This window comes from Lethenteron reissneri, chromosome 30 (genome assembly GCF_015708825.2).
Source record: "Lethenteron reissneri isolate LAM-NWPU_2019-01 chromosome 30, ASM1570882v1, whole genome shotgun sequence".
Taxonomy (NCBI): Eukaryota; Metazoa; Chordata; class Hyperoartia; order Petromyzontiformes; family Petromyzontidae; genus Lethenteron; species Lethenteron reissneri.
The window spans coordinates 373,659-392,448 of NC_083808.1; the positions used below are offsets into that span (position 1 = coordinate 373,659).

General features: G+C 50.6%; 1 protein-coding gene across 1 annotated transcript in view; it reads right to left on the reverse strand.

The window, feature by feature from the left end:
* Positions 1 to 18,790, reverse strand: part of LOC133349342 (voltage-dependent L-type calcium channel subunit alpha-1D-like) — a 180,603-nt gene that overhangs the window by 103,719 nt on the left and 58,094 nt on the right. Inside the window, 4 exon segments of the mRNA XM_061562693.1 lie at positions 679 to 875; positions 1,848 to 2,000; positions 3,121 to 3,269; positions 12,538 to 12,677. Of these exon segments, the coding sequence (XP_061418677.1) occupies positions 679 to 875; positions 1,848 to 2,000; positions 3,121 to 3,269; positions 12,538 to 12,620 (582 nt within the window). The 5' untranslated portion in view covers positions 12,621 to 12,677.

Consider the following 18,790-nt stretch of genomic DNA (forward strand, 5'->3'; position numbering starts at 1 on the left):
GAGACCCATAGACTCACACAGAGACCCATAGACTCACACAGAGACCCATAGACTCACACAGAGACCCATAGACTCACACAGAGACACATAGACTCACACAGAGACCAATAGACTCACACAGAGACCCATAGACTCACACAGAGACCCATAGACTCACACAGAGACCCATAGACTCACACAGAGACACATAGACTCACACAGAGACCCATAGACTCACACAGAGACCCATAGACTCACACAGAGACCCATAGACTCACACAGAGACCCATAGACTCACACAGAGACCCATAGACTCACACAGAGACCCATAGACTCACACAGAGACCCATAGACTCACACAGAGACCCATAGACTCACAGAAATCCATAGACTCACACAAAGACCCATAGACTCACACAGAGACCCATAACTCACATAGAGACCCATATATTCATATTTAAACCTATATACTTACACAGAGAGCTATAGACTCACACAGAGGTAAGTGAGCAGGGGGCAGGGCGGATGTGGGAACTTAGGGGAGGTGAAGTGGGGGAACAGAAGACATGGGGAGGTAAGGAGAGGTGAGCGGAGACACGGAGAGGTGTGATAAGGTGAGGGGCACTGGAGGCTTGAGACTCAGCGTAGTAGCAGTAATGGTAACGATGGTGACAGTGACGTTAATCTCGGAGGCGTCACCCAGTAGAGCACGTCGGTCCAGCCCTCCATGGTGATGCACTGGAACACGGTGAGCATCGCGAAGCCGAAATTGTCGAAGTTGGTGATGCCCTCGTTGGGGCCGGCCCATCCCGAGCGGCAGCTCGTGCCGTTGTCGTGGCACTGCCGCCCGTGGCCCAGGTACGCGCACGGGGCTGGCTCGTCCTCCGCGACCATCTCTGTACGGGGGGGGGGGGGGGGGGGGGGGCGGGGGGGGGGGATGGGAGAAGGAGGGACATGGGTGGTACATACGGACAGGTCACCCCCATTTTTTATCCATTTATTTTATGTTCTACAAAATAATGCTGGTGAACAGAGTGTGGAACAACGTGGACATCCAGAATAAAGACTTAATTTGAGACCCAAACATCACACCTCCTGGTTACCCCACATGGATCCCCTCGACTACTCCACATAAACCTCCTCGACTACTCCACATGAACCCCCTTGGCTGTTCACCCCTCCAAATCCGCAAGCACCTATTAAGGCTGGCACAGAGCACGACGGGGTGGTGTGGCTAGGATGGCGCCCAGCCGCCTTTGGCTCCCCAATGCTGGTGCTTACACACAGCACGAAGTCCTAATGCAAAGGCTGAGTCCACATAACGAAGCTCTAGGACCAGTTCAGATATTCGTCATTAATGTCAGCTGTGAGCAGAAAATATAAATTGGGCCTCCGGGTTCACACTTGGTGGTGCAGCGGACTAATCGCTGTGCCACCACTTCCCATACACACAAACAAAGACAAAGATCCCCCCTATAGCCTTAACATACTTTTGGGAGAAGTGCTGTTAGTGTGCACCTACGACAACCGGCACGGCACACGAGGGGGTGGGTGGCCAGCACCACGCCTGACAGCATTTGTCTCCCTCGTGGTGATGTTTACACATTACCTCCGATTAGCACGGTTGGCTACGTACGGTGTGTAAGAAGGCCAACATCCACACATACATTACACTAGGTACTCATTTGAGGCTGAGTTGATCTAGGGGAGGCCCAGGACCGATTCAGATAATCGTCACTGGTGTTGGAGGCAATGAGCGGAAATCGAACTCAGGTCGCTGGGTTTGTAGCGTAGCGCACTAATGAACCACTACACTATCGCTCCCCATGTACACGCACCCACACACAGCCACAGACCCACACACACACCCGAGTAGTTGAGGAAGCAGGTCTTGTGCATTCTGCCCATGAAAAGCTCGAGGCCGATGATGGCGTAGATGATGATGACGAAGAGAACGAGGAGGGCGATGTGCAGCAGAGGCACCATGGCCTTGATGATGGAGTTGAGGACGACCTGAAGACCTGGGCAGAGAGACACGAGTTCACACGGCTCCACCACCACCATTTGTGGCTCCACCAACTCCACCATATATGGCTCCGCCACCACCGAACACGGCTCCACCACCACACATGACTCAACGAACACCACCATACACCGCTCCACCACCACTCCCAAACATGGCTCTACCAATACCAATATACCAAGATCCGCCCTTCGCCACTAAGTGACAGTGACGTCACCACGATGCCTGTGCCAGGCCAGGTGCACTTTGAGGCCACGTGTAGTGTCGAAGGCTCATTGACAGAAGGTCACAGGATAGACTCAGGTGCCATGGGTTGATGGACAGATATGACTGGCAGATGCACCAACCGTGCTCACTGCTGTGCCACCTTACTGTGTATTAGCCGCCCGGTGCTCCGCTCGTTGTTATGAGGGTAGCTCCTCTGCTCTCCGTTGTTGTTAGAGGGCGACTGCCTCCAACTGCCCAGTAGCGTCCTTCATGGGCCTCCTCCAGAGAGGCTGTTCTTGACACCGCTGGTATCAGTCTTCAGCAAGTCCACTCAGCTCAGTTTAACACATAGGCAGTTTAACACTCAGCTCCACATCCTAACGTACTGCATCAGTCCATCTCTTCTCCAACCCATGTCGTACCCGTTTAGCCCCTTCTATCCGGCCAAACAGAAGCTGCTTGGGCATGGAGTGGCTGGTCATTTGGGCTACATGACCCAGTCAACGCAGCCTTGCCTGCTGGAGGAGCTCATTTGTGAGCTTCTCATACGATCCAGCCTGGTTAAACCCGGGATGGATCGGAGGCAGCCCTGCCTGAATGTTTCTAACTGGCACAGATGTTCCATTAGAGGGGTCCACGTTTCATAGGCATAGAGAAGGGAGGGCAGGACTGGCCGAGAAGATCTGAAGCTTTGCGTGGAGCAAGAGTACAGGTTGCTTCCACGCAGTGTTATGCAGCCGATGAAAAAATAATGCCACCCGCTCCACCACCACCACCACACACGGCTCCACCACCACCACCACCACCACACACGGCTCCACCACCACCACCACCACACACGGCTCCACCACCACCACCACCACCACCACACACGGCTCCACCACCACCACCACGCGGCTCTCGGGACTCACTGGGCACCCCAGACACGAGTCGCAGAGGCCTCAGCACGCGGAACGCCCTCAGGGCCTTGACGTCGAAGCCGCCCCCCTTGCTCGCCATCACGGCCCCCCCTCCGCCATCGTTCACCTTGGTCGTGTGCTCCAGCACCACGGAGAAGAGCCTGGGGACACGGGGGTTGGTGGATCACGCAGGGATAAGCCAGAACAATGTATCCACTCTACTGCCACCTTTTCCACTGCACAGTCAGCCTCAGCCTATCTCATCTGTGCGCTACACTGTAATACAATCCAGCACTTGTTTTTTGTAAACATTTTGCTATGAAGGATTTAAAAGTTATTTGTAGGAGAGTACTTTTGTTACATTTTCTGATTATTTTATACGAATTGCTTCTATTCAGGTGTTTTGCCCCGAGTGTGATTTCTATTTTCTTTACTTGATGTTATTGATTTGATGATTTTGCTGGCCCAGGTCGGACTACTCTTGAAAACGAGAATCTCCCGGTCTCTTGCGTTCTCTAGGTTCAACGAAGCAAACTTCCAACACAGGCGGCTGCGTCATGCCCCCTGCATTCTCCCAATCCCCAGCGCCGCCTCTGCCCTGCCGTGACACCGAGTTGGATCGTGTTGGGTGAGCCGCGTTGTATGAAGGGTTAAGTGTTGGGTGAGCCGCGTTGTATCAAGGTGAACGCCTTTATTGTTGAGCAGCGAGGAACGGCGGAGGAGGGCGATGTTGAAACACACGTAGGAGGCAAGGGTTGGCAGATCACTCAGAGATTTGTGAAACTCCAAAACAACACCGGACTGAATACAAGCGAGGGGGTTGCGCAGTGCCCATATGTGCAGACGTTTGAGTGTTATTATCGACAATGCGTGCTGAGTTTTCCCTCCAACACGAAGCCAAACTCTCGTTAAAACTTTAAAGAGGCTTTGGCCAAACATCGGAATGTATCAAGACCTCACGCTCCCCCTGCAAGAGGCTCTCCAAGAAATCCAACACAATCGCCACACGTGTCATTGTAGAGAAAATAACAACACAAATATTAAGACAATTCGGTGCCTCCACATATTTATCCCTCTACATACAAAATGTATGTATTTTTACAATCCCATCAGCCGCACGGCCTTATGGGAGTGCGTAACTTCAGCTGTATTAATTCCAGCGAGCGTGACTCTGCTGATGCGACACGGAATGTGCAAAGCAGTTTTAGGTTTGCATGTTTTGAACCCATGCTGTTGAAATTAAGCACTGCCAACAGGCCACGTGACCGATGGGACACGTGGCCGGTCCATCGCGTCCCTCGCCGTGGGCCCTCGCAGACTCCCGAGGAGCCGTCACGGTTCCCGAGCCGGTGCCCCTGGGAGGGGCCACTCGTGCTGTCGCGGCAACGATTGTCCGCGTGACATCGCTCATGCGCCGTGACGGCCTGACGCCCCACAGTCCCTCTGAGCCCTCTAGAGTCCTCGTTTCGTCTTTTATGGAGGGAAGAGGTGGGATGGGGAGGAGGGAAGAGGAGGGGAGAAGGAGGAGGGGGAAGGACGAGGGGGAGGAGGTCATGATGAGGATGAGAAGGAAGGAGGGGGAGCGTGAGAAAGAGGAGGGAGCGATGGTGAGAGAGGGGACAGGGGCTCCATTCTTTTTCTAGAGACATCTCTCGTATCCTATTGGGTGCATCGATTCTGTGTGCGTTAAATGATCCGCACGTCACATTAATTGCCCAGGCAGCTGTGACCCCGCATCTGAAACCCATCTTCCCCTCTGCTCCCTGCTCCCCCGCCGCTGGCTGGGGGAGGTGTTGACAGTGGGATGTTTAGCTTCTTGCAGGAGAGACAAAGGTGGTCGAGACATGAATCGACTCAATATCGTGTCAGTGGAACGCAATTTTTGTCATTCTAAAACGTGTGTGTGGATTTACATTCTTAGGCTTTTTCAGTAAAGTCACGTAGGTAAAAAATGTAAATTAATAAAAGTAAAATAAAAAATAAAATAAAAATCACGACGTTTCGGAGGCAACACAAACTTCCGTCTTCAGGTGGAACCGTCACAGCACGATTGCTGTATCAAGTAAGATAAATTCCAAGAAAACAGTCCTTGTATATATACTTGTTGAGGGTGGGAGGAGCCAAGGTAGGCCCTGGATATTATTATTGTGAGGTTCGGTGCGGCTGAAGCACGCTGTTAGGAATGAACCTTTGTTGTGTAGACTGGTTGGACTCGGAGGTTCCAAGAGTTGTTAAGGTGCGGCTGATGTAAAGGTGCGTGTAAGTGTGTGTGGATGCTTGTGTGTGATGGGGTGCGGTAGTGCCGTGATTAGCACACTTCACAACCAACCCGGCGACCCTAGGTTAACTCATCCTTACATGAGTACCTGGGATGGTGTGTAAACGTGAGTACTGAGAAGACCAAGGCGGCCGGGCGTGGTGCTGGCCACTTCCTCCCTCATGTGACGTGCCAGCCTTCATAGGCGCTCACGAACAGCACTTACCCCAACAATCTTGTTAAATTCAGATGAAAGGTTTTTGTGTTAGATCGCGTAAGTATAAATGTGTCGTAATTCTCCATCGGGCGATTTGGCAAATCGCCCAATGATGCTGGATGTAATTACCAGCGAAACATGGTACTGAAATTGTACATTTTGTGGATTTACTTGCCAACACACCGGGCGGGTGAAGTAGTCACTGATTGGCGCGTTGTTTACGTGACAAACCTTACTGGCTGTGTCGGGTGGTGGAGGGTTACGACACGTTGACACGCGATCTATCCCAAAAACCTTTATTATGAATAATATAGGTCGTGAAAGCCGACGTGTTTAACGGTCTTGTTAAAGGCTAGGGGGACCTGTCTCTTTCTGTATTTGTGCGTGGGCTATTGTTAGCGCCTGTGTGTGAGTAGGATTCTGATAGTCGACTTCTCTCTTTGCTATGGTTGGTGTGAGAGAGGTGCTGATAAGATGGACCCTGCTCTACACAAAATCCATCACGGCATAATTGGTCCACTTTCGACTTTCACCGGTGTATAACACCATTAGCACAGCCTCTGCTGATGAGACATAGCAAGCCAAAACAAATCCAGAATTTCTCTTCTTAAAAATAAGCATGATGATAATAATAATCGATAAAGGCCTCACCGAGTCTCAAGACTATTTTTCAGGAGGGTCCTGCCATGTTTTCACAGGAGGCGACGCTGCTGCTGCTGCTGTGGGTGAACCCAATTGAGTAATTTGCAGGTGATTTTATATTTTGGGATGTTTGGTCAATGCTAGCTTCATTGAATGATTTTTCGCTGTGGGAGGAATCCGATGCAGAAAAGGGGGAAAACATACGAACATACAAACTCCGTATGTTGGGCACGCTGCTCATTACACGAGGCTGCTGCTGCTGCTGTTTGTGATAGTCGAGCAAATTCACAACAAAGTGAGCGGCACAGCAATTAGGGGTGAGCGGCGAGGCGTGACTCACAGAGAGACGCAGCCAAACCCACTCAATCGATGTCACCCTCGTCTCACCCCCACTGAACTCCCTTCCCTGCCTCGCCCTTCTCCTCTACCTCCCTCCCTCCTTCACTCACCCCCAATGACCTCCTCCCATCCCTATATACGAGCTGTTAGGGAGCGCCTATTAAGGCAGGCATGACACTGCAAGAATGAGGCATAACCCATTCACAGGCCCTATCAACTTATATCTTCACAACATAGGTAATCAATGCAGTGTGTATTTCAGGCCGAGTTAACCTAGCAGACGCCCACGTAATCTATGTAGAGGTGGCCCTGCATGACCCCAACTCAATTCATTCAAAGGCAGTGAGCTCTGGGCTCATGTGGACATCGAGGCAGGGCTCATCTCCTATCTCCAGCGCTGAGCCAGTGAGGGAAATTCCATATTCCTATGGCAGGGATGAGTCTAAATCCACGGAACAACCACTGTCGACTTCCCCACAAAGTGGAACCTCTTATTAACCCCTGTGGGGATGATGGGTTGAGTCAACCATCCCAACCAGGGTTTGAACTCGCAACCTTCCCATTGTGAGCCACTCGCTCCAACGCTGAGCAGTTAGCTGAATTAGTTGATCTCTACTTAGAGCCGTCCCTCGGGTACGGTGAGTCGAGGCGACCGCCCGGGGCCCTGCCCTTTGGGGGGCCCCACGCTTCGACGTCACAGTGGTGTCAAATGTCGTAGTTCTGGATTAGTTTGAAGGCGTCGGGTGGCCCACACGGTGGGATTTTCCCCAGGCCCTGCACCCCCTGATGGGCGGCCCTGCCTGAATCAATCCGAGCCCAGATGACTATTTGATGTCCCTCTCTGCGACACCAAATGGGTCATGGTTGAGGTGTCTTGCTCAGTGGGCAAATAACACAGAGGTGGAACAAACGCATGAGGGGAGTGTTTGCAGCAGAGGGCAGTGCGTGCACCGCTAGAGATAATTGTAAAATTAAATACACAAATGTGAATCACGCTGGAAAAGTCTCATTGAGCATCAATGAGTATTCTATATTCTAAAAATGTTTCGTCAATTCGCTCAGACAATATTCCTTTTGCAAGTGGGAGGAAGATGAAGCACCCATACAAAAATCCTCGCATGGATAGGAAGCATGCTTAGTCTCATAATATGCAGCAGCCTACTTGCTGTACTGCATTGTACATATTGTATGAGAGAAAGAGGTGCCTTGACAATGTTCATTATTATTATTGCTGCTGCACTTGTTTACCCAGGAGAGCCTCACTGAGTCTCAGGATTCCCTTTCAAGAGGGTCCTACCAAGTGTTTCAGTGGGGATGGAGATGCTGCTGCTGCTGCTTTATGATCCCAATTGAGATATTCTTGAGGTAATTTTTCAGCATTGGGATGTTTGACCAATAATTACAAAGTGTCTATTTTTTTGCTATGGGGTGAAACCGGAGGAAACCCATGCAGAAGAGGGAGGACACACAATGTCCATGCAGATATGCGCTCGAGTCCAGAATCGAACACAGGTGGTCTTGCTGTGTGGCACAATGGTTATCACTATACTACCCTGCCACCTACAGTATGGAAGAGGTAGACTGATAGTGAAATAAATGTCAAAGCGCTTTCATCTTCCCCACAAAGTGGTCCTCAGTGTATTAGCGCAGGAGGGATGATGGGGCGAGTCGACCCGCTACACAGGCGCACACGACAAGCGGCGCTATTCGCAACTCAGGGGTGGTGATGTCACCGTCGTGGCTGTGACAGGCTGAGTGCACTTTGAGGCCACGTGAAGTGTGGAAAGCTCGCTGACAAGAGGTCATGTGACAGAGCCAGGTGCCATGGGGTTGACTGACTCAAAAGACTGGCGGATGAATCACGTGGGTTCGCTACCCTGCCAACTTGCTGTATTTTATCCACCTGGTGCTCCGCTCATTGTTGTGAGCGTCGCTACTCTGCTGTCCATCGTTGTTGGAGGGTGACTGCCTCCAACTAAATTCAACTAAAAACTCAACTATGTTTGTATTTTACCAGGTAAGGCCCACTGAGCAATATATATCTCGTTTTCAGAAGCGACCTGACCATACATTGTAGCTCAACAACGTGGCTTATCATGCGGGAATGTATAGCAGGCAAATACTCTCAAGGCATGTTGATTCTAAATGTGGAGAGAAACCCCGGATGACCCAGATAAAAATCCAAGCGACCACGGGGAAAACATGCAAACAAATATACAGGCGTCAAGGTCACGATCCAACCCACGACCTCCTGTATACAAGGCGAGGTAGTTAACATATCGCCACCGTGCAGCCCAGGAGCCCAGAAGCAGACACACACAGCACACACAACAACAACAACAACCGCCATTCGCCACTAAGTGGCGGTGACGTCACCACGACGCTTGTGCCAGGCCAAGTGCACCTTGAGGCCACGTGAAGTGTCGAACGCTCGCTAGCAGGAGGTCACGGGGCAGACCCAGCAGGTGCCACGGGTCGACTGACCGACATGACCGAGATGACTGGCTGATGCACCACCTGTGCCCCCTACTGAACCAAATTGCTGTGTTTTAGCCACCCGGCGCTCCGCTCGTTATCGTGAGCGTCGCTCCTCCGCCCTCCGTTGTTGTTGGAGGGCGACTGCCTCCAACTGTCCAGTAGCGTCCTTCACGAGCCTCCTCCACTGAGGCCGATCTTGACACCGCTGGTACGAGTCATCTGCAAGTCCACTCAGCTCCACGTCCTCCTGTACCACATCACTCCATCTCTTCTCTAGCCCGTGCTGCGCCCGTTTAGCCTCCTCGATCCGGCCGAACAAAAGCTGTTTAGGCATGCGGTGGCTGGGCATGCGGGCTACATGACCCAGCCAACGCAGCCTTGCCTGCCGGAGGAGCTCACCGATGGGACTTTGACCAGATCTTTCAAGGATTTGTGAGCTCCTCACACAATCCAGCCTGGTTAAACCCAGGATGGATCGTAGGCAGGCCAGCCTAAATGTTTCCAACACACACACACAGACACACACACAGACACACAGACACACACAGAGACACACAGACACAAAACTCACACACACACAGACACACACACACAGGCACAGACATACACAGACATACACAGACACACAACTCACACACACAGACACACAACTCACACACAGACACACAACTCACACACACAGACACACACACAGACACACACACAGACACACAGACACACACCTCACACACAGACACACACAGACACGCGACTCGCACGCACAGACACTGAAGTGCTCCCACGCTTGCACTCTCGTGGACATTGAACATTCCTCGTTAGGCGTGTTGATAGAGACAACTCACTTGCTTATTAAATCAAAATAAGGGACGATATACGATAGTACAGCAAGTAGGATGCTGACAGTCTGCTTGGACGTTGAACGTGAGCCCCTCGTGCTCAAGGGTTATCTCAAGACTCAACATTTTACTAAACTACTGCTAAACTACTACTAAACTCTTACTGAACTAAACTACTAAAAAACCTCCCTGGCGACAGATTTGTTGACGGGCAGTGAGTCTCGAATATCAGCAAGCTTTCGAGTGAAGAGAGATCATCGTGATATCCATATCGGGGTTGTTAAACAATCATCACTGAACCGGTCAACATGTTTTAATGGTTACCGGCTACAGACTTACAGAACAAGCAACCGCTTTCCATGGAATGTGAGTATGGAACTCAAGGATTGGCTCTCGCAAATGGACAAACCGCACGGCGGGTTAAGTCACCGCGTGACACAGTTTCTCCGTTTCACAGTTAAACGGCAAAGGTGCAGCCCTGCAACTGCTTACTCGCAGCCACTGCTGGCAGAAGGGGCTCCACCCTAATCCATAGCAGTCCAGAATTTACAATCAGTTTTGTTTTCATTCTAATGTATGCAAAGGCCAAAGTAAATATGCTAAAGTTCACATCGATTTTCATCATCGTTGTCAAATGTCAAGTTAAAAATATAACGTGTAAATTAAACTGCCAGGAGCGGGGTTTGTGGAGCGTTTTTGCCAATCACACCAGGCAACCCATCCCCTGCTGGCAAGCTTCAGAGAGGTCCACACCCCAGTCCAGGGCTTGCTGCATTATAAACAAATGCTTCTGGACAAACATCAGTTCAGAAGGATGATAATTTGATGGACGAAATCATCAGCATCATCAGCCATCATCAATCCACTGCTGGATCAAGGCCTCCTCAAGCTACCGCCACCTTCCATGATTCAGCAATGCAACAGTCCACCCAGCCCTTGCACACGCACCGATCTCATCGCTCCATCTCCTGGGTGCACGTCCCCTTGGACACGTTCCAATCCTTAGCTGCCACTCCATTATTATTCTTGACCATCGTCCATCAGTCCATTGAGCCACATGTCCTGTGCAAGCCCTCTCATTTAGCCTGAAAGGTCAGGATGATGCTTCTCACCCGCGAGCTAGCGTCCGCTACTGCACGTCTCCATCTTGCTGCCTCTCAGTGTAATCCCAGCATGCAACTCTTCGTGCATCATTGCGCACTTCTCAGTTTCTGTTCCGTGGTTGTTCATAACCTCGACGTTTCTGAACCACGTGTCACCGCAGGTAGCACGCACTGATTTAAAACTTTATTTTCTGGGCCACAGTGCTGGGTGGTGGATTTTCATGATGAAGTTCAATTTTAAAAACACAATATAACCTGCCCTGGTCCACCTCTTCATTTGAAATAAACCCGAGATCCTTGTCTGTTTACTTGTATTTGATCATTTTCTTAATTTACCCAAAGTTGTATCACATTCATCAACATTTTGTGATGCCTTTCTTATTTACTACACTGTTAGGGTATATGTATATATGTTTAACTTATTTTGCATCGTATGTAGCCAACCATGCTAATCGGAGGTGCGAGATAAGTGCTGTTAGTGAGCACCTGCAAAGGTGTAGTCAGCACGACACCTGGCAGTCTTTGTCTCCCAAAAGCTGATGTTTACACAACCCCATCAGGGACTCATTTAATGCTGAATTACCCTTCGGGAGCCCCAAGACAAGTTCTGGTAACACTTGCTGCCACTGATGTTGGCCATGAGTGGGAATCGAACTCGGGTCGTTGGATTCATAGCACAGTGCGCTAACAACTGCACCACCGTTCCCCACAGATGATCTCCCACATGCACACGTTCACGCACATATACACTCTCAGACATAGATCATGCTCTCTGTACTTGTTATTAATTATGTACATTGAATTAATTAGAATATTTACACCCCGCATATATTATATGACGACACCTTCACAAAGATCAAGTGCGTATTCAAATTTCTATTCATGCAATGAAGGAAGTGAAACCCAGAATTCCCACTTCCTGGCCAAACTGCCACAGGGAAACAATCTTGGAACGAATGCTCTGTGAAAAATCGTTTAGCGCCCCGGCCATGAGCAAAGAACGCTGCCTCCACCGGAGAGAATTACTCTGACAGCAGAGAAATGCAGGGCCTTGCTTGCATCCTCATTGGCACCGCCTTCTCCCTCCATATCTCCTCCCCTCTCTCCTCCTGCGCGCTCTCGTCCACAAGTTTCAAGCTTGTTTTAATGGACCTAGTGATCATTTAAGGGATCAGGAAGAGACTAATTTGCATGGGTGGGAGGCCTGGATCATCCAAATAACATAATAACAAAAAAACAAGTATGGCAATGAAGCAAAGACAAAATTAAGGCAAAAACAACCGCAACATAGAATAAATGACACATCGTACTGGGTACTCACTCGAGGCTGAGTCGACCTAGGGGAGGCCCAATACCTTTTTAGATAAATGTCACACACTCACTCACACTCTGCAGAACAGGGAGAGAATGTAGAAAGTCCACGCAGAAAGATGTCCGAGTCAGGAAGTGAACCCAAGCACTTCTTGCTGTCAGGCACGAGTGTTACCACTGCATCACCAAGCCAACCCTTCATCGAGTTAGGGTCCGAGTCCAGTGTGTGGGTCAGCCCCCACTCACCCCACCACCACGATGACAAAGTCCAGGAGGTTCCACCCGTTGCGCAGGTAGGCGTTTGGATGAACGAGGAGGCCGTAGGCCATGATCTTGAGGAAGGCCTCCACCGTGAAGATCACCAGGAACACGTACTCGACCTTCTCCTGAAAGAGACGGAGCGGCGAACGAAAGGTGAGGTTCAGGTGCCGCGATCGCGTGATGCACCGATCGAGTGGCCGAATCGCAGCGCAGGTCTCACCACACCCAGCGGGCAAAGAGAAACAATATCCGTGGGCACGAGCTTTGCACGCTCCATGTACAACGCAAAAAGGGTTCACGCGAACATCCACAGGTCGGTTGATAGTTCGAGTTGGGGTAGGGCTAGTGTTAGACTCTGGTTAACTCATACTCTTTGGTTCTTTTGGTAAAGTCACGTAGGTGAAAATAATAATAAAAAAATAATCACGACGTTTCGGGCACAACACAAGCGTCCTTCATCAGGTGGGGACCAGCACAGCAAGAACAGTCGCTGTGGTGGTCCCCACCTGATGAAGGACGCTTGGTGTTGCGCCCAAAACGTCCTGATTATTTTGTTATTATTATTTTATTATTATTTTCACCTACGTGACTTTACCGAAAGAACCAAAGGGTATGGATCCTTGCAGTCACGAAAACTTCAAATCTAGAATCTGGTTAACTCATTTGGTGGAGCCAGGGGAAAGGTTGAATATTTTGGGTAGTATTGTTGGGGTAGGGCTCGTGTCTGGTGGCTAGTGTGGTTATTGGCAGGGCAAGTGTCTGGGTGGCTAGTGTGGTTATTGGTAGGGCAAGTGTCTGGGTGGCTAGTGTGGTTATTGGTAAGGCAAGTGTCTGGGTGGTTAGTGTGGTTATTGGCAGGGCAAGTGTCTGGGTGGCTAGTGTGGTTATTGGCAGGGCAAGTGTCTGGTGGCTAGTGTGGTTATTGGTAAGGCAAGTGTCTGGGTGGCTAGTGTGGTTATTGGTAGGGCAAGTGTCTGGGTGGCTAGTGTGGTTATTGGCAGGGCAAGTGTCTGGGTGGCTAGTGTGGTTATTGGTAGGGCAAGTGTCTGGGTGGCTAGTGTGGTTATTGGTAGGGCAAGTGTCTGGGTGGCTAGTGTGGTTATTGGCAGGGCAAGTGTCTGGGTGGCTAGTGTGGTTATTGGTAGGGCAAGTGTCTGGGTGGCTAGTGTGGTTATTGGTAGGGCAAGTGTCTGGGTGGCTAGTGTGGTTATTGGCAGGGCAAGTGTCTGGGTGGCTAGTGTGGTTATTGGTAGGGCAAGTGTCTGGGTGGCTAGTGTAGTTATTGGCAGGGAAAGTGTCTGGGTGGTTAGTGTGGTTATTGGCAGGGCAAGTGTCTGGGTGGCTAGTGTGGTTATTGGTAGGGCAAGTGTCTGGGTGGTTAGTGTGGTTATTGGTAGGGCAAGTGTCTGGGTGGCTAGTGTGGTTATTGTTAGGAAAGTGTCTGGGTGGCTAGTGTGGTTATTGGTAGGGCAAGTGTCTGGGTGGCTAGTGTGGTTATTGGCAGGGCAAGTGTCTGAGTGGCTAGTGTGGTTATTGTTAGGAAAGTGTCTGGGTGGCTAGTGTGGTTATTGGTATGACTGAAATCACACAAAATAAACAAGCAAATGATAACGCCTCCTTCCAATATCTGTCCCTCCACGTAAAAATATACAATTTTTACATATCCCACCAGACACACGACCTTCTCGGGGTGCATCTCATTAGTAGCATTGGTTCAATACAAGTTAATCTCTGGACCCAGACAGAGAAGAGAGAAAGGGCGCAGACACAGAATATTAGGCATAAAATACTTCCGCACATAAACTAAACAAAAAAATCAGTAAAGTTGCTTTAAAAACAGACCGAAGAACGATAAACTCACAATCGGAAGGATGTGAGTTCAAGTCCTGGTTGGAGATTGCCTCGGCCCATCATCTCTATGGGTTCGATAAAATGGTACCGGTCTGTGGGGAAACCAACAGTGATTGTCCATTGTTCTGTGGACAATCACTGCAATTGTGAAGACTTCCCCAGGTCCATGGCTGTAAGCAGGGAGATGTGTGCCATGTCAATGCTCATTTGAGCAGGAAATCTTTTTTTTTAAACTTAACCTCATAAATAATATATACCACAAAAAGCACATTTTTAAACGAGACCTTTCACCGAAGTAAACATTGTACATTGCTTGCGGTTTGTCGCGCACGTCGCGCACACATTTCGAGGTACCTGCTCTTTGGGCATTTGCTCAATTAGCCAAATATCGGTTGCGAAAACCCCTGCCCTGTCTCCTCACCGCCCCCGGGCGTCTATCTTTAGCTCGTGGCGCTGGATTTGCAGCGAGCAGCGCCGCGCGATGAATACCAAGGCATCGACGCGGGCTGCAACGAAGAACAGCGAGCGTAGAGACGAGCCTTGAGCGCCGGGTGGAACGGCGACCCAGCGGCCACCGTTTGTCATAGAGGGTCACAGTTCACGGTTCATGGTTCACGGTTTGAACCCAGCAGGCTGCTGGGTGCGCCACTTACGCATCACGGTGGATAATAAACATCCCTGAGGTCATTAGAATTGAATGGCCACCGTGCGCTGGCGTCATGATCTACTTTATCAAATCTTAAAATGTATACAGTACTACATTTGGATTACACAGAGGAATATTGCGCCCTACAGAATGGTGCAAATGTCAAATATACAGCCGTGAGCCAGTGGCAGAATCTCCATGTTAATATGGTGGGGAAGATTTTATCCATTGAGCATCCACTGTTGATATCCCCTGCAAAATTGTACAAATGTTATTGACCGCTGAGAGATGAATTCGTCGCTCGATCTCCCACCAAGTCTCCTGGCTGGTTTCATTATGGATGATGATGATGGTGGTGGTGGTGGTGTTGATAATTGTGGATATTAAACCATTAATATCTCCCAAACTGAACTCATGCGTCGATACCAAGGATTGCCCCTTTGAGAATAAAAGTTATCTGAACACGCACACACGCTTGAGCCCTATGACCTCCGCGCGCATCGTTTACGGCGGAGCGTTTGTGAGGTGTGTGTTTTGTCGTGCAGGATGGTGGTTTAAATCGTAGTAACAATAAAGACAGCTGTCATATCCTCGAGACGCAGGTCCTGGGAGAATGAATTACTGCCAATGACGCCCACACCGACACGCACGCACGTGAACACTCACACGTACACGAGTAGGAGACAAAGAGCTCCCGTGTCGCCTGAACTGGCAGTCGTGTTAGCGAGCACATATCAAGGCCGGCATGGCACACGAGGGCTGGTGTGGCTAGGAGTTTGCCTGGCCACCTTTGTCTCCCCAGCGGCAGTTTGAACACATGTTCATCAAAGATTGAGTTGACCTGGGGGTGTTGAGAGAGGTGAGGGAGGCACTGGCCTATTCTGGTGGGGGGGGGGGGGGGGTCAAATATATGGGCACTGTTTGTAATTACCCAGTTGCTGAGCACAGTGACTCTTACAGCCACATCCTATGCCGACACTGCATCAGTGACTACTACACCCCCTCGTGACTACTACACCCCCCCTACGTGACTACTACACCCCACCACGTGACTACTACACCCCCCCCCCCCCCCGCGTGACTACTACACCCCCCCCCCGTGACTACCACATCCCCCCGTGACTACTACACCCCCACGTGACTACTACACACCCCCCCCCCGCGTGACTACCACACCCCCCCGTGACTACTACACCCCCCCCCCGTGACTACCACACCCCCCGTGACTACTACACCCCCACGTGACTACTACAACCCCCCCCCCCCCCCCCGCGTGACTACTACACCCCCCCCGTGACTACTACATCCCCCCGTGACTACTACACCCCACCACGTGACTACTACAACCCCCCCCCCCCGCGTGACTACTACACCCCCCCCCCCCGTGACTACTACATCCCCCGTGACTACTACACCCCCCCGTGACTACTACACCCCCACGTGACTACTACACCCCCCCCCCCCGTGACTACTACACCCCCACGTGACTACTACACCCACCCCGTGACCACTACAACCCCCCACGTGACTACAACACCTCCCCCGTGACTACTATACCCCTCCCCCGTGACTACTACACCCACGTGACTACTACACCCCCCGTGACCACTACACCCACGTGACTACTACCCCCCCCCCCCCCCGTGACTACTAACCCCCTCCTGTGTTCGATGTGCGTGTCTCTGTCCGGGTCTCACGGCACGAGTATAAATCCGCGTGTCCCCGGGGAAACAAAAGACCGTAGGGGTCATGGGAACAACCAGGCCACTGAGACACATACACGCACACACACGTACACACACGTACACACGTACAGACACATTTACCAACGCACACGTGTACACACGTACACAAACACTCCAGAAATACATAAACATGTGTACAAAACAACCGCCATTTGCCACGAGGTTCCAGGCTAGGTGCACCTTGAGGCCAAGTGAAGTGTCAAAAGGCTCACTGACAAGAGGTCACGGAAGAGACCCGGGTGCCATGGATTGACTGCCTGAGTTGACCTGTGCTCCACCCATGCTGCAGTTTAGCTGCTCAGCGATCAACTTGTTGTGAGCATCGCTCCTCCGCCCTCCACTGTTGTTGGAGGGCGACTGCCTCCAAATGCCCAGTAGCAGGGTCCTTCACGAACCTCCTCCTCCACAGAGGCCAGTCTTGACACCGCGGTATCAGTCATTGGCAAGTCCGGCTTCATATTCTTCTGTACCACATGAGTCCATCTTTTCTCTAGCCCATGCCGTACCTCTTTAGCCCCCTCTACACCTCTGGGCGTCCTCTGGTCTAACACCGTTTGAGATGAGGCTCAAAAGAAAGCTGTCTCTAGTGTGGACCAATCAGTTTCAAGGACAATGCTGATATTATCAGAGTGTGTTTTTGTTTGCATTCTGACAACAAGCATTGTGGTTAATGAGACATAATTCCTTGTAAAAGGTTCCCGTTTGGTGTTTTAACATCTGAACACCGAGGATTGAAGCTTCTTCCGTGACTGCAGAAATTTCTGTACTCATTGTTTTTCTCGGTAAAGTCACGTGTGTAGAAATAAAATAGAATTTTAACTAAATTAAATTAACAATTACATTTTATTTCTACATTCGTGACTTTACCGAACAAACCAAAGAGTATCTTAACACATGTTTTGCTGCCAGAAAAAAGTGGATTGGGCATTTGGTGAGTGGGCATGTGGTTTACATGAACCACCGAGCGCAGCCTCCTCACCTTTCGGAGGAGCTCACCGATGAGACTGTGCACTGATCTTTCAAGGATGTGTGAGCTGCTCACACAATCCGGCCGGGTTAAACCCGGGATGGCAAGGCAGCCTGAATGTTTCAAAACGCGCAAATGTTCCTTTAAAGGGCTCCGAGTTTCGCAAGCATGTAAGAGGGAAGGGCATAACCATGGCCAAGAAGACCCGGAGCTTCGTATGGAGTGGAGATCAGGCGGCTTCTACGCAGCATTACGCAGCCGATGAAAAATAATGCCACTCAGTTGACTCAATGTGAGACGTCTACACACACGCACCCAAACACACGTGAACACACACACACACGCACCCAAACACACGTGAACAAACACACGCACCCAAACACACGTGAACACACACACACGCACCCAAACACACGTGAACACACACACACGCACCCAAACACACGTGAACACACACGCACCCAAACACACGTGAACACATACACACACGCACCCAAACACACATGAACACACACACACGAACCCAAACACACGTGAACACACACACACGCACCCAAACACACGTGAACACACACGCACCCAAACACACGTGAACACACACGCACCCAAACACACGTGAACACACACACACGCACCCAAACACACGTGAACACACACGCACTCAAACACACGTGAACACACACACACGCACCCAAACACACGTGAACACACACGCACTCAAACACACGTGAACACACACACACGCACCCAAACACACGTGAACACACACACTCAAACACACGTGAACACACACACACGCACCCAAACACACGTGAACACACACGCACTCAAACACACGTGAACACACACACACGCACCCAAACACACGTGAACACACGCACCCAAACACACGTGAACACACACACACGCACCCAAACACACGTGAACACACACGCACTCAAACACACGTGAACACACACGCACTCAAACACACGTGAACACACACAAACGCACCCAAACACACGTGAACACACACGCACCCAAACACAC